At 43.4% G+C, this 20,230-nt stretch overlaps 3 protein-coding genes across 12 annotated transcripts in view; 2 read left to right on the forward strand and 1 right to left on the reverse strand.

Annotated features, from left to right (window-relative positions):
• Nucleotides 1–12: 12 nt before the first annotated feature.
• On the reverse strand, nucleotides 13–2,215 carry TXNDC17 (thioredoxin domain containing 17). Its single transcript, XM_069033741.1, has 4 exons — nucleotides 2,027–2,215; nucleotides 1,206–1,287; nucleotides 913–988; nucleotides 13–299 (listed from the first exon to the last, which is right to left on the reverse strand). The coding sequence occupies exons 1-4, from the start codon at nucleotides 2,166–2,168 to the stop codon at nucleotides 231–233; spliced, it is 369 nt and encodes a 122-aa protein (XP_068889842.1). The 5' UTR covers nucleotides 2,169–2,215; the 3' UTR covers nucleotides 13–230.
• On the forward strand, nucleotides 2,209–17,820 carry KIAA0753 (KIAA0753 ortholog). 7 transcript variants are annotated; one of them, XR_011155959.1, is made up of 16 exons: nucleotides 2,271–2,361; nucleotides 2,545–2,685; nucleotides 3,484–4,111; nucleotides 4,595–4,698; nucleotides 4,989–5,051; nucleotides 5,176–5,391; nucleotides 6,465–6,675; nucleotides 7,758–7,957; nucleotides 9,065–9,234; nucleotides 10,271–10,358; nucleotides 10,561–10,734; nucleotides 11,788–11,869; nucleotides 12,525–12,645; nucleotides 12,771–12,995; nucleotides 13,710–13,917; nucleotides 16,053–17,820. XR_011155959.1 is itself a non-coding variant. In XM_069033733.1 (15 exons), the coding sequence occupies exons 2-15, from the start codon at nucleotides 2,596–2,598 to the stop codon at nucleotides 13,825–13,827; spliced, it is 2,490 nt and encodes an 829-aa protein (XP_068889834.1). In that variant the 5' UTR covers nucleotides 2,209–2,280; nucleotides 2,545–2,595; the 3' UTR covers nucleotides 13,828–14,845. The 7 variants fall into 7 exon arrangements, 6 of the variants coding, with proteins under 6 accessions (XP_068889834.1, XP_068889839.1, XP_068889836.1 ...); XM_069033733.1 differs by lacking the exon at nucleotides 16,053–17,820 and having other exon boundaries at nucleotides 2,209–2,280; nucleotides 13,710–14,845; XM_069033735.1 differs by lacking the exon at nucleotides 16,053–17,820 and having other exon boundaries at nucleotides 2,270–2,361; nucleotides 7,761–7,957; nucleotides 13,710–14,845.
• Nucleotides 17,821–18,105: 285 nt separating this feature from the next.
• Nucleotides 18,106–20,230, forward strand: part of PITPNM3 (PITPNM family member 3) — a 57,744-nt gene continuing 55,619 nt past the window's right edge. For 3 of the 4 annotated variants that reach the window (XM_069033125.1, XM_069033126.1, XM_069033129.1), the window contains exon 1: nucleotides 18,869–19,412. In XM_069033125.1, coding sequence (XP_068889226.1) covers nucleotides 19,391–19,412 — 22 coding nt within the window. In that variant the 5' untranslated portion in view covers nucleotides 18,869–19,390. Of the gene's footprint in view, nucleotides 18,572–18,868; nucleotides 19,413–20,230 lie in introns of those variants that run through there. The other variant, XM_069033127.1, reaches the window with a different exon arrangement.

Below are 20,230 nucleotides of genomic sequence, written 5' to 3' on the forward strand. Positions count from 1 at the left end.
TTTGAAAACAGGTTGTTCACAAACTCAAGTTTATTTGGACATGAAAGGAAAGATACAGTTTTTTGTTGTAAGATTTTAGTGTAGGGTTTGGACCCAGAATTTAATTACATTTATCTTGACTAGTACGAAGTAATTAATCATGAAAGTTTTAATAAAGGTCAGTGATTCCTTGAAAGGAGACTGCAGTAATTGAGATTACCATCTTCGTCAATGATTGACTAGTGAGGGCTTTAGTCTTCAGTAAACAACATACGCACAAGCTCTGCTTTAAAACATTCTTCTTCGACCAGCTTCTGAGGCTGAAAGGAAAAGTTCACATGTTTTAGGGGCAATTAAAAAACCTGTTCTAGCCAAGAGCCATCTTAACACACTAACATTAGTCACATCCAGCAACTGTTGTCCAGGGGAGTGAGGTAGTGGGCGCGGAGCAAGCAAGGTAATAACAACTGAAACATTCCTGAGGGTTTTCTGGCCTTGGAAGAGGCATTTCTAAGAAAGTAACTGCTAATTTAACATGTACAAGTTACAACTTGAGCTGCTGTCTGAGTCGAGCATACTGGTTTCACTCCCGTAGTTCAGCGTTTGGATTTTTCAAAAGTTGAGCTGCAAATCAGGAACATTAACAATATGTAGCTAAGAAATTTCTCAACCCCTCAAGCACTATGAGCCAAGAGTACATATTCCCTTTACTGCATATTTATTATAGACATTACACAATAAGCAGAATGGTTCTCTCTTGAGGAACTGTTTGAGTGAGGAACAGGGAGCAGAAGAGCTGTTGAGAATGCTCTGGCCTCCTTGAACAAGAGAAGGTTCTCAGAGAATACACGACTAACTCATTTACAGCCCTAAACTCCTGCCAGGTCCCCATCTCAATGCCCGTAGATCCAGAACATACAACAAATCACTTACTGTTCCGTATTTAAGTAGTGTGGGCACTCCCGTTAGTTTCAGATTCCTCCTGAATTCATTGTTGGGATCCTTCCAGCTGTTCAGAAAGAAGGCGTTAAGCACAGCTTGTAGAGGGGCATTTTGAAATTAAAATAGCTTCAAAATTATTCAAAGGGCTTTGCCTCATACCCTCCCAACCCCTTTCTCAAAACAAGCATGCAGATAGGTCATGTCAGAGATGGTGAAGACCTCAAAAAATGATTGATTCCTTACAGAGGACAGTTCCCATTTGTCAGCAGTCAAAAGTTACTTACTAGGCTCTATCTCCTACTAGACAGTAGATGAAAACTGACTCATCAGGCAGGTTATGAAGTTCCTTTCTCACAACTGGCTCAGCTAGAAAATAATTTTTAAGATCTGTTAGTACTTAATACTTGTGACACAGAATCGCATGGATTTACTTGGACCAGCAAGGCTGCAGATTAATGTTTTGTCTGCTTTAGTTAGAGATCTGTATTTCATTTCACCTGGCTATCCACAAGTTTTTCAGACTTTATGACATGCTCGAACGTTGACTGGTCTTGTGTTTGAGTAAAGACCAATTTCTTCTCTAACAGGGAAGAAAAACACTCGTTCGGTCCTGTCCTGTCCTGGGTGTGGCAGCCCAGCACGGCGCCCACCCTTCTGCAGGGTGACGGTTCTATAACGCACCTCCACTCGTGCTCAGACACGTACGACCCAGGCAGTTCAGTGCGATGATTTCTGAGAACAGCCTTCATCTGCTGCTGCCGGACACCGTCGGGGAGGACACCGCTGCGCCCTGATACGTGCAGCATAGGTGAAATTGACTGTACGACGCACGTCTGTTTGTTTGCTGGGCTGTGTACCAGTCTTCGCGAACAGCCCGTGCCGTTCGATGTGGATAACGAAAAGGGCAGCGCGGCAGCTGCGGGTCACAGCCCGTTCAGTTCACCAGGGGAAACTGCGCCTAGAGCTTGGGACCGCCACTGGGACTGGGGCTGCTGTGACCACCCAGCATGTTCCGGAAAGGCACCCTCCGGAAAGGGCCTCTCCGGCTTCCCCAGCACCGACACAGCCCATGCCGCAGGCAGGGCATTCACCCCACGGGCCTCACCCGTCACGCAGTCAGGACACCAGCTCCTGCCCTCGGCGTCCTTATCGCCGCAGAAGAGCGCGAAGATGGGTCGGCCGTGGTAGCTCTGCGCTGTCCGCACGAACTCGGGGTACCCGCGGACCTGCATCTCCTCCCAGCCCATGGCGGCAGCGGCGGAGTCTCCGCCCGGCCCAGCCTGCGCGGCCGCCGTAGCTCCACGCGCTCCCAGCAGCCCCTGCGGCGGCGGCGGCGGGACCGGGTTCGAACGGCGCCTGGTGGGTCCCGGCGCGGCCGGGCCGCTCTTCCTTCCTCCCGCCTCTCTTCCTTGCGGTAGCACCCGGGGCCCGCTGGTGCCGGTACCGTCCGGGACGCGATAGGGCGCGGGGCGGGAGCAGCCGCGGGCCCTGGGCGGTTGCAGAGAGGCTGCCCCTATCTCCTCTCCCCGGCTCCTCGGGCCGGTTCTCCCTCTGTTACTCACATCAGACCCGGGATTGCTTCTGCAAATCTGAAATAACTGTTTATTGTTCTCGCATTCACAGCTGTGATCACAAGCAAGGGACAACAACGGGGTTTGCTCTCAAGCCGATGCGATGGGGCCGAGCAACACAGCAGTGCCTGATGATGCGTTTGCACTGAGCACCCAGCCATACAGGAATGAAGCTAATGCTTTACAAGCCCAGGTACCATTTGCCTTCTGCAGCGATGCTGTATTGGTTTCCTTTGTGATTGTAACAGAAAGACGATTCTGACCCACTTTGTGAGACAGCCCAGCAGGGAGTGTCATACTAGCTTTCCTCATTCTGTCACACATAATCTTGACACCGTCCTTTTGTAAGGGGAGAGGTCAAAAACTGTATCTCTAATTATTCTTAATTGTCTGTTGTGGTTCAGTCCCTGTAGGCAGCTGAGCATGCAGCTACTTGCTCACTCTCTCCCAGCTGGGATGGGGAAGAGAACTGGAAAGCAAAAAGTATGAAAAGTTATGGGTTGCGATAAAGGCAGTTTAACAGGGAAAGCAAATGCTTTCCTGTTTTTATGCACAAACAAAGCAAAATAAGGAATTCATTATCTACATCCCATCAGCAGGCAGGTGTTCAGCCATTTCCATGACTTCAGCACATGTTGACAGTGACTTAGGAAGACAAATGTCACCAGTCTCCCCTTTCTCCTTCTTCCCTGCAGCTTTTACTGCTGCGCACGATGCCACAGGGTGTGGAATATCCATTTTGTCAGATGGGGTCAGCCATCCAGTTGTTTTTTTTCTAGTTTGTTGCCCACCCCCAGGCTACTCACTGGTGAGCAGGTGAGGAGCAGAAAAGGCCTTCACCTGTGTGAGCACTGCTTAGCAAGAATGAAAACATTGGTGTGCTGTTAGCACTGTGTTCAGCACAAATCCTAAACAGTGCCATCATGACAGAGTTGCATCATCTGTGTATAGTGTTCTGTATAACATCAGGGTCTTTTTGCACTTTGAACAGCTCCAGTTTAATAGAAATGTTCCTGCAGTTCCAGAGAACTTGGCTCTCAGATTCTCTCACCCTCGTCCAATTATAATAGAAAAACTGAAGGCATCCAGTGATCAGAGAAATCTAGTTGGAAGTGAGGACCCCAGCCTGAGAAGCTCTGGGATGTTCTCAGTGGTATCTGAAGAGAGACTGAAATTAGCTGTTCAGCTGGCAAAAAGGGACATCAAACAAAAACGTCTCCAAGAACAAGTGAAACAGCGGGAATTTGGAGATGTGGTCAGTAAGCCATGGTGGACCCAAAAATCACAACAGCAGAAGACTGAAGTATTTGTAAGTCGAGAAAATAAAAATGCCCTGAAGTCTCAGTCTTGCTTGACATGTCAGCAGAGGCTTGACCAGCCTTCCCAAGGGGAGTCTGCCAGCTCTGACGCAAACATTTATCTCTGCGTAGTTAAGGAGGGAAAGCCATCACCAGCTGTTTTGGACTCTCCACCCACCCATGACACAGGACCAGACCCCAAGCCAAATTTAAATAAAAAAGAACATAAAAATACGCAGGAAGTCCAGCGTCTGCAGAAAGAATTGAGGAGCTATGTCCAGAAAATCGAAGAAATTATTAAAAAAGGTGTAAGATGGAACAGTAATTATGTTATATAAATGTACACTAGTTTGTTGATTTTTCCCCCCATTTTTTGGGTTGGGTTAGAATTTGTATTTATGTCTGGATTTTTTAGAACCATCTGTTTTCTTGAAAAACAGATAAAAGATAGAATAGCTAGCCAGCTTAAGCAATTGGTTCTTTTGTAATAACTGGCAGGAGGTTTAACCATTCCAAATTTTGAGTGCTTTATCTGCAACTTTGTCATAAAACTAAGGGGTCACATGATTTTTTAAATAACTAATGAGCTATATTGTATGAGACTGTTTAGTCAAATTCTAAACAGAAACAGAATGTAGAGTTTATAATAACTAACTTGCATTACTGTTAAAGGAACCCCCACAAGTATGTGGTTTGGTTCTGCATGGAAGAAGCTTATTACTAAGTTATGTCTGTTGTCATGGCTTAATTGGGATTTTCACGGGTTAAATTAAGATATAAAACTTTATATTCTATGCTTTTTAGGGAGAGATAGAGAACTTGATCCTGAAAACAAGCAGCGACTTTGCATTAGGAGACAGCAACAAGCTGCACGGTCAGCTCGGATGCTGTATGTGCTCCAGCAACAGGTAGGAGCCATCATTTTAAACTGGGATGTGTAGTAGCTTAGTTTGTTGTGATAGATTTGACAGACACTAACTGAAACAAGAGAAATTCAAACAGGTTATCTCTGAACTTCCATAGTTTAGATCTGAATGGTGTGACTAATTTCCCTCATGGCTGGACAGAGAGGTGAGCATCACTGTTGGAAAATCTGGACTTTCACTCAGATGCTACAGTGAAAATCTATTGTTCATTTATAGACATGGAATTAATTCTGACTGACTTGCTCCTCTCCGTCTGCTTTCTTGATAAACAGGTAAAAGAAATTCAGGATGATATAGAAAAACTGAGTCCTCATACAATCAAACATACTAAAAAGGTAAGATGTAATTATCCTTCAGGCTGTAAGTGACTTATTGACAGAGTTTTCTAGATTACTGGGTTTGATTGTATTCATAGAAACTATAGTTATTAAAGCATTTATTTGTTTTTCATTTCTCCAGTCCCGAGCAGTATCCAGGTTGGCAGCAGCACACAGAGGAGCTGTACGAACCTTGCAGGCATTTGCCAGTCAGTTTGCAGATCAAACAGATGAGCAGATTCCTGCCCACTACAAGGAACTGGGCAGTCTCATTCGACAACTGTCTCTATGCTCTGCCAAAGTAGAAGGAGATTCTTCCATTTCTGACGTTATCATAGATATTTTGCTGCAAGTCGAGGTAGGAAAATAACATTTGTTTTTGCTAAGGCAGGAAAGATGTAGTGAAATATGAGATTGTGTTCATGAAATGGCAGAATATATTATTGGTTTTGGTTTTGTTTTTTTAAAGGCCATATTTTCTAATGTAAAAATGTACTTCTAATGTTCCTAAGTAATGGTGGCCTAAAAGAGAGGTGCATCCTAAACACAGAAGCTACCTGCTGCTGGTCTTATTGATTGCTGTTCCTATCTTTCTTGGCTGTCCTGGTAGAATGAGGACTGGTAACAAAGCATCAGTTTCTAATTCATTTGTCATTTTCAGGATCAAGAGAATTAGTTTTATAAATTGGTGTGCATTATGTGTTTATTACTTTGGATGCATGCTTTAGTCATCAGTGTCAGTGATGAGCACCTGAGGATCTCATGTGGTGGTGGGTGTAGAATTGTCCAGGCAGAAGATAAAGTTGTGGGTACAAGATTTACTTAGCTCCATGCCCTTCAAATATTGTTTTTAGTGATATCTGATGGCTTATACATGTCATTGTCATTGTTATCATAGAAAAGTTCTGATTCGTGTTGCCTGCTGCATAAATAAAAAAAAGCAATACCAGAGCCATAAGATACTTTCCTTAAAATACTGTTAAAACTGTAAAAGCTGTGTTTTTAATTTTACTGTCATGAACTGCTTATGAGAACAGTAACAGTGCTAACTGCCTGGGAATGGGAAAGGAAGTAGTTGTTTAAGTTTGAAGATAGCATTGGAAGAAGTGTCTGTATTACCATAATCATGTGACCGTGGGGGTTTTGTTGGTCTGTAGCCCTTGTGTTCAATTTTTTTGAACCTTCTATAAGCAAATGGTTTGCTGGGGTCAGTTGTAAATACAAAAATGCAAGCCTTTTCAGTAAGATTTAAGTTAATAATATGAAAAAGCTTCTACATGAACAAGCTATCAGGAATAATCACTGTCAGAAAAAGAAAACCAAAACAAAACCAGACAAAAAAAGCTCCAACTGCTTAGAATCTCTTGAATTTGCTTTTCATTACATCAGATTTGCTGAGAGAGTAATTAAAACTCTAAATGTTTGGTGCAGGATCTGAATTCACTGCTGGAAAACAAGCAAACACCAAAAACAGTGAAGAAATGTATTTCAGCTTCTCAGGCCAAATCTCCAAGGAACACTGAGACATTTCCAGCCAGAAAGCACCTTCTGTCTCCAAAAGGAGAAAGCAAACCTGTCACCTTAAAGGGACAGCTTGGACAAGAGTCTAAAAAACCTCCATGTGCTGGGAGTCTCTTGACTGGTTTGTATTTTGAATTACTAAATACATTTTTATCACCTAGCTCGCCATGTGCAGTTCCATTTTTTAGTATGGTATTGTTGGTCAGAAGTTGGTCAGATGTTAGCAAATCAATCTTAACAAAAACCAGGTTGTGGTGGTTTAACTGTTCACACTGAAAAGGTATTCTGTAGCTTTGGCTCAGAGTTCCCTTGGTTGGTACAATTTCTCTACTTCTGGGAGCAGTGGCTGTTTTATCCTGGCCAGTTCATTACTGTCAATGTCTTTTGTACAACAGTCACAGTTTTGTACCTAGAGACACATTAACTGATGGTTAAGCTGAAGACTCGGGGGTTTTCACCACTATCTTGCCATGCAACTGTTTGGAGTTGGCTTTCTATATTGTTCTTCTACTTTGTATTTGAAAGAAAAGGAGCTTTATTCTTTCTCAACCTGTTGTGAGGTAAATTTACCTGAAGTATTTTGGCAGCTCATGAAAGCCACTGTAAGTTCTTACATTATTATATAGTCTATATTAACTGTTTTTCTTCTTTGTGGTGATTTTCTCATACCTCAGGCTAGTTTTTACTAGAACAGTAAGTATTCTCTACTACCCCCAGGTAGCAAGAATTCCATATGCCAAATTCATCTCTGGCAGTCCTGGGAGACAGTATATAAACATCTAATGATTTCCATGTGTCTTGCTGCCTAAACAGGGATGTTTTGTTATCACTGCCTGGAGTTCATATGGCAATTGCTACCAAAAGGCTTTCCCATGAGTTGCATATATATGTATATTTTCAAATATCTCTATACATATAAATATGTATATGACCATAAACCCCAAACCTTCCTGTTCATCAAAACAATGGAAGAAAGACAATTTCTTTAATACTTGTCAGGAAATACAAGGCTAGAAATTTTCTTTTTGTCTTTGATTTTTGTAAAATTATGGTGGAGCTTAAAGTTCATGATTCAGTATACCTAGTGTAACAGAGGTATCAAATGTAGAAACAAAGACAATTCTTGCCCCTTTCAACTTACAATTAAAAGTTTATGTGTTATTTTTGATACAGATAAACACTGACATGTTGCAAATATTTCAGCAGTTCAACAGGTAAACAGTTGTGCTCATATATTGCACAATAAATACCAAGAAAAAAGTGGCCCACCTATTCCGGAGAGAAATGCCACTTTGCAAGGGAGCACAGTTGCACTGGTGAGAGCTAGAGCTGTAAAAAAAGAGTCTGTCCTTGAAAGTGGTGCTTTGAGGAAGAAAGATGTGTTACTGCCTGCAAAACCACAGGTATGGAAGTGATAAATCATTTATGCTGTCTTCTACTTGTGCTCTGGGATTTGTTATATAATATAAGACACTGTCAAAGCTTTGCACTTGCTCACAATATTGCCATTATGAGATAGGAGATACAGGGGGATAAACCCTGTCTCTTATTTCTAGTGGTTATGACTATTTTAGCAAATGTTTTTCGAAAACAGTGTTTACTGTTCCTTGGAAATACACTATACAACTAGAAACAACAGCAGAATTAGTAAGGAAAATGCTCACTGAAACTAGTTTCATGTTTGAAATTAACATGTTTTTCTCAATTTGAAATTAAAGCTGAAGTATTTTCCTCCTATGGTCATCCTCTGTCACAAAAAATGCACTCAGCACTAATGTGCTAATGTTAGTAGGAGAATATAAGTTACTCAGGCTTACTTAATTGATAACAGGAATGATAAAACTTCGCTATACAAGTTCTGGTTTCTGCTAAGTCCTTGCAAACAGAAAGAAGCTCCATAGTACAAACAAAACAATTCTTAAAAGACTAGGGCTAGATTTTGCAAAGAAGTGTATTTTTCTTTTATTCCTTCCTCAGAGTATCACTTTTAACTAGGAAAATCAAATCTGACACAGCAACATAGATGTATGCTTATGTAACTTTTACTGCTTCCTATCCCTGTGGATCAGCGAGGATCGTGGGCAGGAAGGTTAAGCATTTCAATAATTCATATTGAGGGGACAAGTCTAAATGACCTTGTAACAAATATAAATGGGGGAATATTATTGTTTTGTGGCTGAATACAATGTTACCCTGGAAACCTATTTGGATTTATTAATAGTTAACACAGAGTCTAATTCTGAAAAATCAAAAATAAGTTTTTTCCCCATGAAGAGCAACACTGGAAAAGTTGGAACTGTTTGCAAAAATAATAGTTGCAGGATTAAGCATATGTTCTGTTCAGGCACAGCTGTACTTCCCTTTAAAGCACTTGTAAAACCTTCACATACGTCAGCTGCAGCAAAGCTAGCAGGTGTAATTTCAAGACAAAGTCTGAAGCAGAATGCAAAAGACTTTAAAAATACAACAACTGGAATATGTGTTTTCAATGTGATCATGTTAATTTTAAGGGAATGCTGAAATCTTTAAAGTCACGACGGGTACACCCTCCAGGAAAGCGTGCCCGATTTCGAGAGCCGACTATAGCTTTCCAACTAAAAGAGAACAAACGACCTGTTAAGGAGAGCAAAATGCCCTGCATGCCTTCAAAGCCTCCACCTCGGTCTGTTTCACCTAAGCGGTATGTTTGCAGTCCCCTGGCAGCCATCTGTATCCTGCTTCCCAGTGGAAATGTTTCTGGATCTGTGCTAGTAACTAGGATAGAGTTGGCCTGGCTTCAGTCTCCCAGTCCAGGGTGGCCAGTGGCACAGCACAGCTTACTGTCAGATAGCTGCTCTGCTTTCCCATTTGGCCCAGAGCAGCCTCATTCCCTAAAGCCTGGGAAGAGCCAGAGCTTTAGTCTTTTGCCTGAGTTACTGCCTGGGAGTGAAGGCCAAACTGTGCAAGGCAGGGCAGTGACAAAACACAGGAGGTGGAGTGGGTATTCCCAACACTGCTTTAAAAAGGTAAAATATTATCTCCCTGTTCCAGAAGGACAAGATACATGTATTTGTCCCAGACAATAATAAAGTGCAGGTTTGTTTACTTTTTACTCCAAATTTACTTAATTTGGAGACAGGGGTCTCCAAATTTAGGTTGATTTGGGACTGGTGTTCATAGCATTTGAAGCAGGAGAACCAGATGCTGTACTAGGCAGTGTGCATGGTAAGATGAGGAGCTCATTTCTCTGGACAGTATTTGTGGATAGCCATGTAGTTCCTGTTTGCCAACAGCAGAAACATGATTCAAGATCCCTCAGTCTCAACAGAATTTTCTGGCTTATATGGTCTTAAACTCTATTAGTTTTTTCTCTAAAATTTCTTGTAACTCTTCCAAACTAATGCTGGAAATCACACTACTTCATTCTTCGGTTGTTAGAATGTACATTTTGTAACTCTCTATACTACTGCACTATTTTTGAAGACTAGCAAGGCTTGAAGCAAAAAATTCTAGGAGTGAAGGTTCTAACTGACCTTTGCAGAGGAGAAATGGAAAAAATAGAAAAGTTAAGATAATGACTTACTTTGAAAAATATCATAATGGGTGTCAGATCTAATACGAGCTTCTCCCCACTCCCAAAAGTCCCCCTAAAAATACATTTATGTAGTTGGTGTTTTAAATTAATATTGTCATACTAGGTTTCAGAATGGCATTGTCATTTCTTCTTCTTTGTGCAGGCCACAAACTGTTTCTCCAGCCCATTGTGCAGACAAAGATGGGAAGGAGCTACAGGAGTGGTCAGAGCCTCCATTAGACAGGACACAGGTAGTACAGGCAAGGTCATGCCACTGGGTGAATGATGCCTTGAGAGCTGTCAAACATTTACAAAGGGGAAACAGACAGTTTCTTTTCAACTTAATGCAAGTTGCTTTTGTTTTGGTTTGGGTTTTTTTCTTTCTTTCTTTATTGGCTTTGTGTCTTTTTCTTTTCTGTGGTATTTGTTTTTGGGGTTTGTTTTTTTAAGTAGCAGGTTGCAACAAATGCAGATGTTCTGAGTGAAAAGCTATTGGATGACCTTTTGGAAGATACTGCTCAGGAACTGTGGAGCATGGATCAGCATGAGAGACTCCAGACCGAGGCCCTGCTTGTGGCTGACACTCATAGCCTAGAGTCAATGTTGCAAAGAATGGAAGAAATTGAAGTAAGATTTTCTGTCTTGGTTGGTCTCATTAGTGCCAATTTCTTACTGTACATAAATTATAATATTTGTAAGTATCTACATTCTTAAATGAAGCAAGGTCTGACTGGATCAGTGTCTGAGATCAAAGACCTGGTTGGAGTTTGTGCTTCCAGAAAACACAGTGTAAGAACAGAAGCAGAGCGTTTGATGAATCTGTTGCTGTAAAGTTAGCAGACCTGAGTTTGCATCCCATCTCAAAACTTTGTGGCTTAAATCATTGTATGTGAATAGGAGAATCAGTATGGTGATTATGTTGATTGTCTAGCAGATTGGAAAGTATTTGAATATTAATTTGATTTTTTCCCTTGTGTTAAGCTATAGAATCTCAGTATTCCCGTAGCATGACCATCTTGAGGAAATACGCTCTGGCAATCCAAAGTATTTCACAGGGCAATATGGAGACGTCAGACAAATACATGGTTATCTGTGTCTTTATTTATTCATCTTTCTATATAAATATTCATAAGGTTATTGTTTAGTTGACTTGAGCTTTCTCATATATTGCTTTCTTAAAAATTTTTCTTCCATCAGTTTTTTCATAGTTTCTGGTTTGAGTTCCATTTTGACCTTCCTGTTCTCTGAAATTTTTTGTGACTTAGAACTACTCAGTTTAGTGCCATTTACTTGTAGAGATCTGTTCATCAGTTGGAAGTATGAAGCTGACATCCTGCAGTGTCCTTGTCCCTGAGGCACTGGAGCACCCATTTGGATTCACTGTTGGTGAGGCAGAAGCAGCTTGAGGGCCCTTCAGTTGTTTGGCTAAGGGCTATTGGTCTGAAATCTGAAGAGCTCCCATGGGACTGGCAGTTAGTTTTGTATTCGAGTATGGCATTTTGAATAAGAGAAATGTCTGTGTTTTCAATCACCCAGCCCTTTTCTGTGTTTTGTTGCCAGCCAAAATAAGCCTGCTTTGCCCAAGGAGGATCATTACTTGCTTTCCTATTGAGTCATAATCAGTCCAGCTGGGCTGCCAGATACATGGGTGATTGATTGATGTTGTGTGTTCCACTGCAGATGTACCAGGAGGCTGTCCGCAGGAGAGTCACCCAGATTGTGTACAGTGACTCCCAGCTTTGGGCCCAGGAAGACAAAACGGGTAATTGTCTTCTTTAGTACAGGTTGGTTTCTCTATAATCTGTAGGTTTAAATTCAGGTGTTTTGAAATCAAGGTCATTGGATTATGTGTGATCAAATAGCACCACTCAGACACATTTTTTACCATAGGTGCTTCTTTCAGAGGACAGTTTCTAAGATGTAATTCTAAAATCAATACTTTATCAGCATTCCTTTTCTTTATCCTATGGTTTGATTGAGTAGCACAGTGAAGCTACATTGATTTTCCAAGGTATCAGATCACACACAACTTTACTGAAACTGTGTTGTTTAACACAAGTTGGAAAATCTCACAGTAAAACTGGTGAAGATTTACCCCAAATCTATGGATTCTTTTTCCATATCTTGGATTTACCACTAAGTTTAATAGACTGTGCTATTTTTACAGTGGTATTTTCTATCTCTCTGCTAGAATTACCCACTGGCAGCACAAATTATTTATACTAAAGGTAGCATTTCTAAATTGCTAATTGTTAATACACTGAGCTGAATTTGTTTTTTCTTACTTTAAATACTTTACTTACCTGAAGGACTTCCCCTTAAAAGAAACAAAAGTCTTTGTGAGGACTTAACCTGCAGTAGGTGTAGTTTTTCCTCTTTCAAAAAACCAATTTAAAATAGTATTTTCTTCCTTCTAGAACAACAAGTGGCATCAACAGCTAAAAAACTTACATCTCCTCATCCAGTTCAGATAACCAAATTAACTGGACACGCAGAGCTAGAAACAGACATTTTATTTGAAAAACCTTTTGACAGCATGTAAGTGGAATATTTGGCCCTACAGTAAATGTGGTGCATAAGATCTATGTGACTTCATTACACTGACTCTTCAAAAAGAGACTTAAAAATTTTGTCCTGTCTTGATGATTATTTCATATTTCCAGTGATATTGATGAAAACAAAGAAGCAGAGGAGAAATTGCAGACTGGAGATGACATTCTGCAGCCCTTGCCTCTGAATTCTCTACAGAAAGCGTATTCTGTGTCTCTCTCTGTGCCAAGCGATGTGCTCCAGAGCATCTTGGATTATAACAGCAGATACAAGCATCATTTAAAGCTTATTTCCCATGAGGTGGTGGGCAATTTCGATCCATGGCAGATTGCTGAGAGGTATATGAACTATCTTTGTGGTTTGGAAGTGAATGTGTCAGCTATTGACAGGTATTTCCGTTCTCACTCAGGAGATGAGGGGGTAGGGGCCATTTCAATTCCAAACTGAAAGCCAGAAGCAGTTGGCTCTCAGACTATTTCTCCACTGGTACTCAGTGTTCATGGATTTTGAAGGTCTTTGGATAAGACAAAAGGATATTGGAGTAGAGTATCCATCCCTTAGTACAAATAGATGTGAAGAAACAGTAAACTACAGCCTTTCTGCTGTTCACTTCCTGGCAAAGAAAAATTGTTCCTCAGGCTGAATGTCTACTAAGCAAGCAGGGCAACATAAGCCAAAATACACACCTTTGCACTGAAGCTAGAGTAAGTGTTTTGATTGCTCAGTAATAGGTTTAGCAACTAAATTACATAATTGGTTATAATTTCCTTCCACTTTTCTTGAGTAATTACCTACAATTGCCTAGAAATAATTTTCAATATATATGATATATTTCAAAACTTATCTTTGGGTCTTGCAAATTCCAACCGAAAGAAAGCATGGAAATAGAGGCTGAATTTGAACTTTGCTAGCCCTGTTTTTCGGAACTGCATAAATACTGGCACAGCATCAGGTGGCACAGAGCATTGATATCAATGGCATGAATGACTGGAATTTGAAATCTGACTTTCTGAACCTTTTCCTTCTCTTATTTTGCCCTCCCTCTCCCTTAGTCTTGCAGAGCAACTGACAGAAGAAGCCCTGTGTGACGTGGCAGCAGAGTTGCAGGATGTTTGTGAGGACTATGCAGAAGCTGTGTTCACATCGGAGTTTTTGCAGCCAATGCACTGAATTCTTTCCCACATGCCCCATCAATGTCAGCCTCAGCCTGACAGTCTGCGAGATTTTCTGCACTGGATCTCCATCAAGGATTCATCTCAGGTTTTTATAAAACCATTATAATAATGTTTTCCTTTTCAGACTTGATGTTGTCTGATCACCTTAGCACATGCTTAGCACATACACTGGGGTGAGTTCTTTGGGGATGTGGCAGTCCAGTGAAGGATTCTCATGGAACAGCACAAATAGATGCAAACACTTGTCACTGGCTGTAGTTGCAGGCTTGCTTGGGCTCTTGCCGTCAGCTTCAGAGTGGAGTTCCTGATTATCTCTAGTACATCATGAACAGGCAAAATGAGACCTTTCAATAGAAGCACATGGTAGAGATCTTACTTTCTTTTTCTTAAACTACTCTAAAATGTTACATTTTTAACAGCATTTAGTGATTCAACCCCACATTCCTTTCTCTTAAGAATCCCAGTGAAATCAAGAACAACAAAATAAATGAGTGATTGGCATTTCTGCAACATTAAATTAACTTGCTTCAAGTAATCAAGGTACTAGTTTGGGTTATGTCTGGAGTCAGAGCAATGAGTAATAATTACATATGTAGTATACTAGGGAAATGCAAATTCATCCCTTGAGGTAACTCAAAGAACAATATGAGTCTGTTTCCTTTGTCAATTTCTTTTTCTCCAATATTATTCAACTTATAACACATTCATTTTTAACCTTCTAAGATTATTTTTATTTCCTCTAATTAGAACATATATTTTAAAAATAATTTTGTTTCTATTGAAGCCTGGTTTACTATTTCAATCATCTTCAAATTTACATAAAATGTAATAAATGTTACTGCTGAAGCATAACTTTGCTGATACGCGATTCTGTAATTTAAAACAGTTAATTTCTAAGATTATAAGTCAAAAATACTAAAGCGATAGTGTCTATGTATGTGTATATATGTGTCTGAAAGTATTTCAAGGATGTTTTATTTTTTAATAAACAACACTTGTTTATTATCACTGAACAGTTTTAATTTAAGATAACTTCCCTCTGAATCCATTTGGAATAGTCAGTACCCAGCATGCAAGAGAGCACCTAGCAACATTACAAGAGTCAGACCACACACACCTTGAAGTAATGTGGTCATCTGTGAAGGAAGGCGTACTTTCTCTCACTTGTGAGGGGTATCCTCTGACTGAGGATGCCAAAATCAACTTTTATTCCGGATGAGAACGCTGTGGCATTTGGCTGCCTTCTGGGAGCAGATATATGTGGAGAGTGAAGGCTTTAAATAAAATTCCCAACTTCACACTCTTCAGTCCTTCTGGAGGAACTTAACTAAGGTGCAGAAGAAAAGTTTGAGACATCTTACTTGTGTCTGCCTCATAGATATTGAGCAATCCCAAATTTCTGTAGGCTTTAACCTCTTTTAGGAATCTGAGTTTATTTATTGCACTGACTAGTTTTTTACGTTTGGCTATTTGTTTCCTACTGTGAGTCAGATGTGAGAATAGCAATGTTATGAAAGTTCATGTCTGGGGATTTGGTCTTTAGTTGTTCTGAATTCTTGGTAGGGACAAGCTCTTAAGGTTTCAGTTGAAGTTTAGGCTCAGCAGGTGTCAGGATTTGGCCTTCAGTTTGGGGCAGTCTGCAAAGAAACTGGTCTTCGTATTGTAATTTTGCACCTACACCAGCGTGGGCAGCTGAATGAAAGCTAGTTCCCTGTCCAGGTGTTTTCACTGGAACTTTCATTTGCCTCTGATGTTTTTAAATGTGGCTGAAATTCAAGTGCAAGGTTACACTCTCTATAATTGTCTTTTGTCTTTCAATTGAGAAAATAAACTTGTTCTGAATATGGAACTAAGTAGTGCCAATTAAACTAAACATAAGGCAGCAACTGCTGCCTTCCCCCCACTCCAATCCCTTGCCTCTGGCTTCCGTCTTCTGTTTCTGCAGCCAGTCTGAATATTTAGGCTGAGGGAATAAGCAGCCAAAGAGAACTGGGTGATCTGGAAGGAGACAGAGAGCAAGTAAACTTCAAAGGGGAAAAAGAACAGAGTGGTCAAGACTTCAGTGTGGATTTCTAACCACCTCAGGAGCACGTGCTTAGCAATGATTATATCTGCAGAAGGTGGCACCATGGGTGTCAGTTATTAATAGACTTGTTAAAATGCACATGCTGACTCTTTTTCTTTCTTCTTCTTCTTTTTTTTTTTTTTAACTTTCTGTAGTGATTTCTGTCCCTTTTTGAGCTGCCACAGAACAAAACATCCATAGTATTGGTGAAACATAAATAGCATTGTTCAAATGGACCCAAACTGAGATGCTCAGGGGAGATCATGCTGGGCTGTTCCATACAGACAGCTCCTGGATCTGGCTTTTCCAACATCCTGAAATTTGTCCAAAACAGAACCAACAGCATAAGATGAAGTCTGCCCAGAGAATGATGCAGTCCATAAAACAGAAGTCATGAAGTACCACATTTGTTTCCTTTATGAAACATCACCCTTTGCTTCTCCAACAGCCCTCATTAGTCTTGTATCTGAATAGGGGGGAGTGCTGGTGCTAAAATACATGCTCTTGAGGTCTAGCGACTTTGCTTTTCTGTTTGCTGACAAAACTTGATGGCACATTTTTGTCTCATTATTTCTTCCTATGCATTACATATATGGTCCCACACCCTTTTCTTATTTGGTACTGGTGAATAAGAGGGCCATGGGTGCTACTGAGAAAAGATATTCTGTAAGTTATTAGTCTGAGAGGGAGCAGAGTGTCATTTATCATCATTATTTTTTGAATGCACTGGCCTCTTCTGACTGTCCCCATTTGTGGATTACTGACTTGTTCTGCGTTACACATTAATGATGGCATTTCCCTGGCTTACATCGAGGCCTGATTTTGGAATGGAGCATATGCATGGTGGGCTGTACAGCCAGTCTCTCCTTGTGCTCCTCTGCCTTACCTGGCTCATGGTATGACTGGAGTGAGCAGGTCCATGCAGGTCCATCATGCAGCGAGCCATCTCTGACCCTGGCTGGGTGCCCTGAGCTGTGATCCCCCTGGCAGAGTTCGGCCACTTTGCAGTGTTGCTCCTGAGTGCAGGGTGAGCATTTGCCCTGGATGAGATCCATCTGTGCCTGAGGAAGCCCATGGAAACTGAGGCTGTCTTTGAAAACAGTTGCTGCACTGCAGAAGAGAAAAGCTCCACAGATGCTTCAAAAAATCCTGGTGTCACTGCTTCTCCCTCTCCCCTCAGCATTCCAGTTAGGAAACATGACTAAAAATAGCCTGCTGCCTAAAGCTTTCAGAGAGCTGTGCTGTCTGATTACTTCCTTAGCATTTAATTTCTGTTCTCATGAGTGTATCCAGGTTTTTGGTTGTGGGTTTTTTTGGTTTTGTTTTGTTGGGGTTTTTTTCCAAATACCCAGTCCCTCATTTAACAAAAAGAAGTCTGATTTAGGATCAAGCTGATACTCATCAACAAATCTTGCATTTATCACAGTCCTTCCTTCTACTGATATTTCCTAATATTTTGCTCTGCTATGGACTAGCAGCCAGGGTCTGGAAAGAAGGCTTCCTAGCAATGCATTAAGCCACTATAGCAATGTTTTTCTAAAACAGGCTGCCTTTTTCAAAATGAGTTTGGGAAACTGATAGACTTTTCCACATGAAAAGAATAGATGCCCTGTGCTTATCTCATGAAATGGAGAAACACTGAAATTTTATCACCGCTTTTCTGTATGGAAAAATCAGAACAGACTCAGTAAAGCAGAGCAAATATCAGTAATATTATAGATGGAAGATTCTGGGCTACTCTTTAACAGTGGGGTAAATTATGGGGGAGAGGGGCAAGACAGGACAAAGTCCATACGGAAAGAATGAGATACCTAACCAGATACGCCTTTGGAGTTCAACATGCCTGAGTTCAAGAAGTTTTTAGACAATGCTCTCAGGCACATGGTGGGATTGTTGGGTTGTCCCACACAGGGCTAGGAGTTGGACTCGATGATCCTGATGGGTCCCTTCCAGCACAGCATATTTTGTGATTCCATGTATCCACGGTCTTTCTCTAGGATTGCTTTCTTTGGTGGCTTAGTGACACTGTAGCACCTTTGGGAAAGCAATCCTTGGCAAATCTTTTAAACAGGACTTATGTCCAACAGCAGAGGCAATGTGGCTCAAGGGCAAACTTTACAGCATGTCATAGCACTATCACCCATAGCTGGGGGAAGGTGAACCATAGTTTACTTGCAGCTGGCTCTGGAGGTGGGAACTGCTGGGCATTCTGGCTACCTATTCCACTTAAGGCTCAAGCAAAACCACTTAACTCACCATGTTCTCAGGGGTATTTGCTGTGGCTCTTGAATGAACTGCTAAGCAATACCCCTAGGAAATCATGTAATTATCTTTATACTTAACCAAGTTGGTGTTGACACAGAGCCTAGAAGTTGCTTTAGGACTTGGTTGCATTATATTTCCTTGGCTCTTTAATAGTAGGGGTTTTGGGGCAAAACTTTTGTTCACTGCCCTTTATTTGGTGGTGTTCTGACACACTGCAGTATCGTATAGTCCCTCCTAAGCTCTCTGCCAGCCTCCTCCCATCGTTTCTACAAGGAGGGCTGTGACTTAAGACGTTCCTTAAGGTGAATTTCTCCCAGTTATTGGGGGTTCTAGAGAAGTTGGCTTCTGTGCTTTTAGAGATAATGCCGCTAGTGATGCTCCTGAAGAGGGACGAACCAAGTCTCACCCTGTAAGTTCCCTAATTCAGCTTTCAACAGACTCTAAGCCACTTGCCTATAGCTGACTTAAAATGCAGCTTTGCAGTTGTTCAGCTACTGCATTGACACGGGGCTTGGCAACACCCGGAGGAATTTTGCTGTTAAAATCCAGAGCAGCCAGTCGCAGGAACGGCTTGCAGGGGCAGTGCCGCAGCAGCAGCCGAGCCGTGCGCGCCCCAGCACCACGGGCCGGGGCAGGGACAGCGTCACTCGGCTCCCCGGGCAGCTGAGGGCGGGAGCGGGGCACGGTGCGGGGCAGCAGTGGGGCGCGGGTCTCAGCCCCCTCCTGCTCTGCCCGGCTGCAGCTCCGAGGGGCACCAAGACGGCGAGGGAGCCCCGACCCCTCCCCGGGGGGCGTGTCGTGTGGGCTGCGGGCGAGGCGAGCTCCAGGCGGAGGGTCCTTGCCGGCAGCGGCGAGGCGAGGCGAGACAAGACGAGACCCGTCGCCGAGCCCTTCTCCAGGGCGGGGTGCTGCGTGCACCTCGCGGCCGCTCTCTCCAGGCCGTTTATGCGTAGCCAAGTCCCCGTGCTGGCCCGGCCCGACCCTCGCTCTCCGCGGAGCCGCTCACTGCGCCGTTAGCGACGGCGGCTGCGCCTTTAGCGGCGGGCGGCACCGGGTGGCGGCGGCGGCGGCGTCTCCCGGCCGCGTCTCTCAACGCCGCAGGCAAGGGGGCGGCGCGGGGCCTCTGCTGAAAGCCGATGGGGCGCCGGAGAGCAGGGTGCCGGAGCGCCCAGCGGGCGAGCACCTGATAAGGCTGAGGACGGCTTGGCTGCGAGCGGGCAGCCCTGAAATGGCGAAAGCTCCACTCCCAGGTAAGTGCTGAGCTCGAGGGGCAGTCCCTAGGGTAGAGCGAGGCCCCTGGGGCGGGATGAGGCGGCCCCGAGGGGAGCGCGGGGCCCCAGGGGCACGGCGGGGATGGGGCTCCGGCGCGCTCCCCGCCCACCCGCGGCTCCGGGGCAGCCCCGTCTCCGCGTTCTTCGCCTTCGGCCCCGCGGAGTGGTGAACGCAAACTCGCGTGAACGAGGCGCGGATACATTTGTCCTCGTCGTCGTTATCGAGCACGGCCCGCTCTGCCTTCGGCGCCCGCATCTGCCGGTGTCGTGGTCGCGGCACGGCCGTGCGGGTCTGTCGGGGCATCGCGGGCGCCCGCGCCAGTCGCCGCTGCCCGGCTTCCTTCCCGCCCTCCGGCGGTGCTGGTCCGGGAAGGGTCTCTCGTAGCTCCGGGGGAATTCCCTGGCTGCCGCCTGGTTCGGGCCGTTGCTCTCTGGCGCCCACTCGGGAGGAGCAGACCGGGAGGCTGCAGCCGTGGTCGGAGAACAATACAGGTGCGCTGTTGGGTGTAATTTGCCGAAAGCCTGCGCTGCGCCTTGCCCATTCACGTGCTGTAACTCGTGCTTCCTCCGGAGCCTGAGCAATGTGGAGGTTGGAGGTCGGTTGGCTGGGACTGAGACCAGGGCTGGAGGATGCTCAGCAGCAGCACCCGCACCCTGATGTCCCGTGCCCAGCCGCAGGTGCAGCCTTAACGAGGTAGAATATGTTCTGTGTGCACAATGGCCAGAACAGGTGAGAGTGCAGTTGCTGATGCAGAAGTGGTTTTCTTATAGGTTGCATGCAGAACCCATTGCTGCTG

Source organism: Aphelocoma coerulescens, chromosome 19 (assembly GCF_041296385.1).
Source record: "Aphelocoma coerulescens isolate FSJ_1873_10779 chromosome 19, UR_Acoe_1.0, whole genome shotgun sequence".
NCBI lineage: Eukaryota > Metazoa > Chordata > Aves > Passeriformes > Corvidae > Aphelocoma > Aphelocoma coerulescens.

Excerpts from the sequence above, each read along its gene's own strand:
- TXNDC17 (XM_069033741.1), bottom strand. The coding sequence starts at position 2,168 with ATGGGCTGGGAGGAGATGCAGGTCCGCGGGTACCCCGAGTTCGTGCGG. Across the intron at positions 1,288-2,026 it reads GTGTCCTGACTGCGTGACGG|CTGAGCCAGTTGTGAGAAAG; the intron begins GTGAGGCCCGTG and ends ATTATTTTCTAG. Across the intron at positions 989-1,205 it reads CTAGTAGGAGATAGAGCCTA|CTGGAAGGATCCCAACAATG; the intron begins GTAAGTAACTTT and ends CTTTCTGAACAG.
- KIAA0753 (XM_069033733.1), top strand. The coding sequence starts at position 2,596 with ATGGGGCCGAGCAACACAGCAGTGCCTGATGATGCGTTTGCACTGAGC. Across the intron at positions 10,359-10,560 it reads CTCCATTAGACAGGACACAG|CAGGTTGCAACAAATGCAGA; the intron begins GTAGTACAGGCA and ends TTTTTTAAGTAG. Across the intron at positions 12,996-13,709 it reads CCATGGCAGATTGCTGAGAG|TCTTGCAGAGCAACTGACAG; the intron begins GTATATGAACTA and ends CCTCTCCCTTAG.